Below are 8,821 nucleotides of genomic sequence, written 5' to 3'. Positions count from 1 at the left end.
TTTGGATTTGTTGATTGATGTTAATAGTGTAATTTTCCCTTTAAAGAGCAAAGAAACTTCATATTTTTGCCTCTAGTTAACTAAAAATAGGCAACTCTTGCTGAGTTTGACTCTGACGCATGTCCTTGCCATTGCTAATAATGTACCACAGATAAGGGTGAGTCTAGGTGGAGAATATCCTCCTGTTTTTAGATTATTTTGTTCTGGAAATGTATATGGCTTAGCAAGTAATGTTGTAGTGCTACAAGACGAGGCTAAAAATAACCTTTCTAGCTTGCATCTTATCCTTATTATATTATTTATATGATTAAAATAAATCCTCATGTTTGTAGAGAAAAATAATGAATTGGCCATTCAGCACATATTACAGTTGCAGAAAGATGAGCGCAGTACTAAAGGAATATGTTAGTTGAGTTATTGGCTCTAATTGTCAAATATCTTATGAGTTGAATTTTGCTTAAATCTGAAAACTACACTTACTGCATTCATAGTGCCTTAAGCAAGCAGCACACATGTGTTTGACCTGAAACACAGGAGGGTTCATTTACCTTCCCTGAAGGCACAAGTATAGGAGGTCTAAGGGGGAAAAGAGCACGTCCCTAAGCACCTGATCTGTCCTGATGCAGGCTGAGCCTCCAGCTAATCTGTACATTATGTCTCTGAATGACGTGCAAGTTGGTGGGTGGAAGGGGGGGCAACACCTTCCTTCCTCCTTGTCTTAGATTGAGTGCTCAATCCACTGCTAATACTTCAGTTCTCCGTGCTTCATGTTAAATTAAGCCTAGTATCTTTTGGAAATCCAAAAATTCTTATCTGATATCTTGGTTGATCCATGCCTTAAGTAACCGTGAGTGTTGCTGATCAAAATCAATCATTCAGATAGAAAAATTTCAAATATTCAGTTGTGAGAAAAAAAACATTCAGGGGCAGATTTACAAAGGGTCGAATATCGAGGGTTAATTTACCCTCGATATTCGACTGCCAGATGTAAATCCTTCGACTTCGAATATCGAAGTCGAAGGATTTACCGCAAATAGTTTGATCGAACGAAAAATCGTTAGATTCAAAGGATTTTAATCCATTGATCGAATGATTTTTCTTCGACCTAAAAATTGATAGAAAGCCTATGGGGACCTTCCCCATAGGCTAAAATGGCACCTCGGTAGGTTTTAGGTGGCGAAGTTTTTTTTAAAGAGACAGTACTTCGACTATCGAATGGTCGAATAGTCGAACGATTTTTAGTTCGAATCGTTCGATTCAAAGTCGTAGTCAAAGGTAGCCAATTTGATGGTCGAGTAGCCAAAAATATCATTCGAAATTCGAAGTTTTTTTTATTCTATTCCTAAGTAAATGGGCCCCTCAGTAGAAGCAAAAGAGAAAATAAAATGTAGCTGATTTATGAGAGTTGCTGAGGTAAAAAATATAGCTGAAAAAACTGCATTTATACATGTTATTTCCAAGTTCTGTAGATTCATGGTAACGGCACACTGCACAATTCCAGACAAAGTTATCTGTATTCCATCAAACTGTTTGCCATAAATAAAAAAAGAAGCAAACAAATTAAATAGGTCAAAGTGTGTAAAATATCCTGGCTATATATTCTCTTGCACAGGAATAGGATCTTTCGTCAGGAAACCTGATATCCAGTGATGGCAAGGCCATTTCCCATATAGTCCATTTTAAGCAAATAATTAAAATTCTAAAAAATGATTTCCTTTTTCTCTGTAATAGTAAAACAGTACATTGTACTTGATGGTAACTAAGCCGCACAAATCCATATTGGTGGTAAAAGAATCATATTGTGTTAATTTAATGTTTGAAGGGGTTATTAATTAAACCTTGAATTTATCTGGTCTGACTTTTTGGGGCAAATATTCGTTTTTTTTGTGGAAAAAAAAACTTGAATTTTTCATGATTTCTTATACCCCAATGCTGCAAAATGACAGAATCTGAAAATCTGCCATCTCAGACCTATCAAGGTCCTGTATGAGTCAATGAGAGAGGCACTTATCTTCATTTGAAGTTATCGTGGTTTGCGCTAGGTTCAGTCTGAAAATATGTCTTTTTCTGGGCTTTCAAGCAAAAACTCGAAAAAATAGTTATTCGGGAAAAAAGCTCAAAAAATCCGAGCAATAATTTTTGTTCGATTTTATCAAGTTTTTCTGTAATCAGATTAATTTGGGTTACTGTATTTTATTAATAAATAAGGTCAAATCGAGCATGAGAGTTTATTTTTTTTTTTTAATAAAAAAAATTCGGATTTTAATAAATAACCCCTTAAATGTATGTTAGTAGGTATGGTGATCCAAACTCTGAAAAAATGCAACTTTAGAACTGGCTTTAGTGAAAAAAGAACAGATGAAATGAAACATCCAAGCACAGAAATTTCTTCCAGTTAAGAATAGTTTGGTTTTGTAGGAGGAGACAGAACATACTTTTAATTTCTGCTTCTTTTGGCATGATTTATGTACATTACATTTTACTTTAATGTTGCTGTATAGATAAATGAAGAAAAGTAATAATTGTTGTTATCTCTACAAATGGCTGTATCTCTGTTCATAACTTTCCACCCGAATGTTTGATTAGAGAGTGTTTACTAAACCTCTAGTTTGTGGTACAGCTGAGATCTATTTCTGCTCTTGCAGTAATTCATTACAGATATTTTGCTTGCTCTTTTAGGTTTTGGACTGTATCCTTTCTCCTTTAGTCTCCCTGGTATGCAGCCAAAATGGTAAGCATGGCCACATCAAGTGCATCTTTCTCGAACTTAACATTTTGTTTCAATTATACTGGTGGTGGTAAGATTCTTGGCACGTTGTCTTCTTAAGTGGAATGGAGACTCTTCAGCTTGCGGCTGCTTGCAGAAACCACATCACTGCTTGTAAATCATGAAGATGTGGGTGAAAGGAGAGAGAAGAGCCTTCAGTCAAATAGAACTTTTCTAACTGTGGCCAGAAATTCATTACTTCTACAGTAAATTTTGGACTAAAATGGAATCATGTTGGGTAGAATTATAAACCTACAACTGTATGATGCCAAGTATCTTCGAACTAGAAGTTATGAATATCCTTTATTCATATACAGCACCAAGATAGTCTACAGCTCTGCTGAAATTATACACGTACATCATTCACATAAGTCCATGTCCCAGTGGAACCTACTTACATTAAAAGGGTTCTATTCAAAGCTGCCACATTCATTCATAATATATATATATATATATATATATATATATCTATATATAGATATATATAGATATATATAGATATATATAGATATATATATATATATATATATATAGATATATAGATATATTTATACGTTACTTCTAAGGTCTGTAGATTAATGGTAACAGCAGCCTGAAAAATTCCAGACAAAGCTATCTGAATCCCATCAAAATGCCATAAACAAAAAGAGAAGTAAACAAATTGAATAGGTGCAAGTTTGTAAAATATTCTGGTTATATATCCTCTTGCACAGGTATGGGATCTTTTATCAGGAAACCTGATATCCAGAAAACTCCAAATTATGGCAAGGCAATCTCTCCCATATAGTCCATTTTAAGCAAATAATTACAATTCTAAAAAACCTACTTGCATTAAAAGGGTTCTATTCAAAGCTGCCACATTCATTCATAATGATACATCATATGGCAATAGATATATATATAAATCATATTTGGTGGCATAATCATAAGTACCAAATGAATTTCAAATAAAATGTGCCGTTCATTATTTAAATTTCTAAAAATAGAATAGCAGATGAAAACTAGCTGTTGCTTAATGTTTTAATAGTAGTTGGTGGCTACTTATTAAAGGGGTTGTTCATCTTTGAGATAACTTTTAGTATGATGTAGAGAGTGAAATGAGACAATTGCAATTGGTTTTCTTTTTTTTTTTATTTAAGGTTTTTGAGTTATTTAGCTTTTTATTGAGCAGTTCTTCAATTTGCATCTTAAGCAATCTGGTAACTAGGGTCCAAATTACCCTAGCAACCATGCATTTATTTGAATAAGAGACTGGAAAATGAATAGGAGAGGGGCTGAATGGAATGATCAGTAATAAAAAGCAGCAATAACAATTCATTTATACAGGGTCGGACTGGAGCACAGTGGGCCCACCAGGGTCCAACATTCCGGGACACCCGCATGCATGCATGAACGGTGGACCGCCCACCAATCGCCAGTGCACATTACACATGTGCAAATGCCAGGACCGTACCATGCTGTATCCCCCGGCGGGGGCTGATGAGGGCCGGGGCCCACCAGGTTTTTTCCTGGTGTTCCGCCGGCCCAGTCTGATGCTGCATTTGTTTTTTAGAAAGTAGTCAGCGACGCCTATTTGAAAGCTGCAAAGTCAGAAGAAAAAGGCAAATAACTTTAAAACTATAAAAAATAAATAATGAAAACCAATTGAAAAGTTGCTTATAATTGGTAATTCTATAACATAATTAAGGTTACCTTAAAGGTAAATGTAAAGATCCACCGCTTTAATTACATTCATCTGTAGGATTACTATATTTTCTATAGGTTGCTTAATTGACTTGAAATAGCATTAGGCATACATGCTCAACCCCTGTACTTGACCATCGTGTAATCATGTATTTATACTTAGCTAGACTTTGCAATTCTGGAGTCAAATTCCTGGACTGGAAACATCTCACTGATACAAACATATTTCATTAAGAGTTACATGTATACACCTACTGGTCAAACACTAGTAAATTACTAGTATGAAACAGCTAGGAACAAAAAGCAGCAGAATGTTGTTACCACGCTAAAAACTGCTTCCACTTCCCTTTTTTTCTAACAGTGAATGCTAGTTAGACCATTGCCAAGATTCTGAAATCTTTGTCCTCATAAATTTGAGAAGTCTCCTGAGTCCTCAGTGCCACAGTTATTTGGAACATCATTTGTTTTGCAAACCAGATGCTTGTACAATTTTCAATTTTTGCCATCAGTGGCACTTCAATTTAGATTTTATAATGAAAATTCAACTTATATGCAGAGCAACAAAAATATGCATATGCATTTAGCTCTGGTCTTGCAAATTTTAAAGAACTGCCTTAATAATGCATAAAATAATACGGATGGCCTCTGACCTGGTATATTAAAAGTGATTTCATTAAAGGATAGAAACATGTGTCAGTGGTAGGATCACCTGAAGTTAACCTAAAGTAAGCCACATTAAGGATTTAAAAATGAAAATACAGGTATGCGACCTATTATCTAGAATGTTCGGGACCTGGGGCTTTCCGGATAACGGATCTTTCTGTAATTTGGATCTTCATGCCTTACGTATACTACAAAATCATGTAAACACTAAATCACACTAAAATCTTTTGCTAGGGAGACAAAAATATTAACTTCTATGGCCACCTTTAAGGCTGGCATCTCATTAGGGCACATGTTCGTCCACAGATGCATTTGCAGTCTCTAAAATTTCCCTACTGTCAGTTGCGCATAAAACCACTTTCATTAATGGTATTTAAACCAAAATTATGCAAAATATTTTGCTACTTAAAGGATCAGTAACACACCATGAAGTGAGTTTTTATACTAAGGTCAGAAATGATTTATCTGTTATTTATTCAGAGGGTGGTAAGTTTTCTCTGCTTAAGCACAGAGAAAAGTATACAGTAGGTAAAAGTCAAATGCAAATATGTACACTTTTCTTTTTTTAATTTAGAGGGCATCTGTTGGCCAAAAATATTATCCCCAACCAAACTCCCCGACTCCAGTTGTTGGTAATACTCGTTTTTTTTTTTTTTAAATGGCTCCCGCCAGCGCTAGGCATTTGCGCATGTCAGTCAAAGTGCATGCAAGTCACAGCATTCGCTAATTATGCATATGCCCCAAAATGGCCGCTCGTACTGGGATCTCCCTCCAGTAGTGGGTGGTTTAGTGCTGGCGGGCAGCAAGTACTGTTACCCCCAACCGGAGTGTGGGCTCTATTAGCCTGTACCTTTTTTGGGGATAATGTTTTTGCCCAACAGGTGCCCTATAAAGGAGAAGGAAAGCTACAGAGGCATTTTATTGCCAATAGATTAGCTGCAATAGTGCAAGCTAGAATGCTATATTTATTTTGTATAATGTTTTACCATACCTGAATAAAAAGCTCTAGAAGTTCTCTGTTTGTTTAGGATAGCAGCTACAGTATTAGCTTGGTTTGACATCACTTCCTGCCTGAGTCTCTCCCTGCTCACTTATAGCTCTGGGCTATCAGATTACAGCAGAGACGGGAGGGGGTGGGAAGAGGAGCAAACTGAGCATGCTCACGCTGGTGGCAAGGAGGTTTAAGCTGAAGGCAAGATGTCTGATACAGAAGCCCATGTGTACACAATAGAAGGAAAGTGTTTCTTTTGCTAGAGGACTCAGAGCATGACTACTTATAGGGTTTACTGGTATATTTAGGTGGACTTTTCTGATAAGGCTTACTTAGTTTTAACATTTCCTTCTCCTTGAAGGGCAGACATTGTTATTTCTCTGAATGAAATGGCTTTTACTAAAGCCAGCCTGTGTCCCTTACTAATATCCTCATCTTATTAGCAGTGTCCAACAAAGTGCATGATGATCTTATAAAGTAAAGTGTTCATATAAATATATGAAATGCACTGCTAGGCAATCAAAAAGAGAGATCTCTTTCATAGCTATTCCATTTCATGCAGAACAATGAATTGATACAGCAAATGGGTCAATACATTAATAAAGATCTATATCTAATTGTTTAAAGGGTCTTGTCTCCTTAGGAAATAATTCAAAATTCATTACTGCTGTGTTTGTCATCAAAATCAACTAAAATTACACTATGTAAATAATTCAAATTTTGTTTCCTTCAAACTTTCACAAGCAACAAGCTGCCTTTTTGTGAACATTGTTATTAAGGCAAGCTTTGTGTCCCCCAAGGGGACTTGATGAATATGCCCATGTGCTGGTTACACAATTAAATAGTGAGGAGGCAGGGGGATGAGAGGAGAGCAGTGATATATAGGAAGCACAGAATGGAAAGTTAAAGTAATTGCCTGACCCGCCTCTATATCTAAAGCATAGCAAAGGGGCAGGGCAGGCAATGTATGAGATTGACAGCTAATATTTTTAAATACCAGGTATGGAAGTTTTAATTAATAAAAAATAATTTGGGGTTTATGCTTAATTTGAAGAGCTTTTTTTTTTTTACAGCTTTTTATGTCTGGGTGGTCCCTGCCCCATAAAGCTTACAATCTAATTCCAATTATCAGTTTGCTATGTGCAGCTTTAAAGGAATTTAGCAGTGGTGAAGAAGTGTTGCTGCAACAAAATAGATTTAATGGCATACCTGATGTTATTAAAGGAGAACTAAACCCCCCTACGGCTAAAAGTCCCATCCTTACTCCACTGCCCCCCTTACCTGCTTTCTCCCCCCATAGTGTTTAAAAAAAATATGTGCCCCATCTGGCAACACTGACCTAAATTTGCAGAGTAGTGCAGCTTAGCTCAGGGGCGCCATGTTCGAACGCTTTGGTATATTTGTGACTTGAGCGCCAACACTTCAGCCATTGGCGCATGCACAGTTGGAGTCAGAGAGCGGGGTGGGTTTACAGGTAGTTCTCCTTTAACTCCAACAGTGGTCCACCCTTTTCCTTATTAGGACGGCTGATCAAATGATGAACTAGTTTTGAAATTTAGGAGTGGAACTATTCACAGTGTAGGCATTTTGTATTTAATACCCTGGGGAAATTTTAAAAATCTTCAGAGCAGCTGCTTCGACTGTGGGAGGTAGTTGATCAAAACACTGGGCACATTTGCCCCTATGTAGTAATTTTTGCTTCCATTTATTCATAGATTGGTTGTTATGGGTTCAATTTGCCTGGGCAAATGCCCCGAGTGTGTAAATGCCACCTATTTACAAAATAATTATTTTTTTTTTTTTTATAATATTTATTAGGATCCAGGGCACCAGGCAAAGGACCTAGTACAGTCAGGTTTTTAGACCTTCTAAGTCTTTTCCACCCCTGTTGTGACTTAATTCTGGATAATATTGTTTATTCATAGTGTAAACACTTTATTTCTAGATATTATTAGAATACGGAATGTATCTACATGTGGGATGTTAGTATAAAACTATTGTGCCTTCATGAGAGGTATATAATGACTATAGAAAATGACAGTTAGTTTTTTCAAATAGACAGTTGAATTATTCAGAATTAATTATTCATGTATTCAAATAAATATTGAATGTAGCTTGAGGGTTTCAAATCCAATGCAGTATGTATTTCTGGAAATAATTTTATTCCTACTACATTAGGGTGCACATTTACTTAGCTCGAGTGAAGGATTAGAATGAAAAATACTTTGAATGTCGAAGTTTTTTTTGGCTACTTCAACCATTGAATTGGCTACTTCGAACTTCGACTACGACTTCGAATCGAACGATTCAAACTAAAAATCGTTCGACTATTCGACCATTCGATAGTCAAAGTACTGTCTCTTTAAAAAAAAATTCGACCACCTACTTCGCCACCTAAAACCTACCGAGCATCAATGTTAGCCTATGGGGAAGGTCCCCATAGGCTTTCCTAGCTTTTTTTGATCGAAGGAAAATCGTTCGATCGATGGATTAAAATCCTTTGGATCATTCGATCAAACGATTTTTCCTACGATCGTTCAAACGAAAGAATAGCCTTAAATCCTTCGACTTCGATATTCAAAGTCGAAGGATTTTACTTTGACGGTCGAATATCGAGGGTTAATTAACTCTCGATATTCGACCCTAAGTAAATGTGCCCCTAGGTTTTCCAGACCATACAAAATTGTGACCTGTTATCCAGAATGCTCAGAACCTGG

At 36.3% G+C, this 8,821-nt stretch overlaps 1 protein-coding gene across 1 annotated transcript in view; it reads left to right on the top strand.

Moving 5' to 3' along the window:
- LOC121395094 (serine/threonine-protein kinase ULK4-like) overlaps window positions 1–3,023 on the top strand; it is a 9,191-nt gene extending 6,168 nt beyond the window's left edge. Inside the window, exons 4-5 of the mRNA XM_041567678.1 lie at window positions 2,680–2,731; window positions 2,829–3,023. Coding sequence (XP_041423612.1) covers window positions 2,680–2,731; window positions 2,829–2,977 — 201 coding nt within the window. The 3' untranslated portion in view covers window positions 2,978–3,023. The remainder of the gene's footprint in view (window positions 1–2,679; window positions 2,732–2,828) is intronic.
- The last annotated feature ends 5,798 nt before the right edge of the window (window positions 3,024–8,821 follow it).

The sequence above is a fragment of the Xenopus laevis genome, chromosome 6S (genome assembly GCF_017654675.1).
Source record: "Xenopus laevis strain J_2021 chromosome 6S, Xenopus_laevis_v10.1, whole genome shotgun sequence".
In the NCBI taxonomy this organism is placed as follows: Eukaryota; Metazoa; Chordata; class Amphibia; order Anura; family Pipidae; genus Xenopus; species Xenopus laevis.
This window is presented reverse-complemented; position numbering and strand designations above follow the sequence as displayed.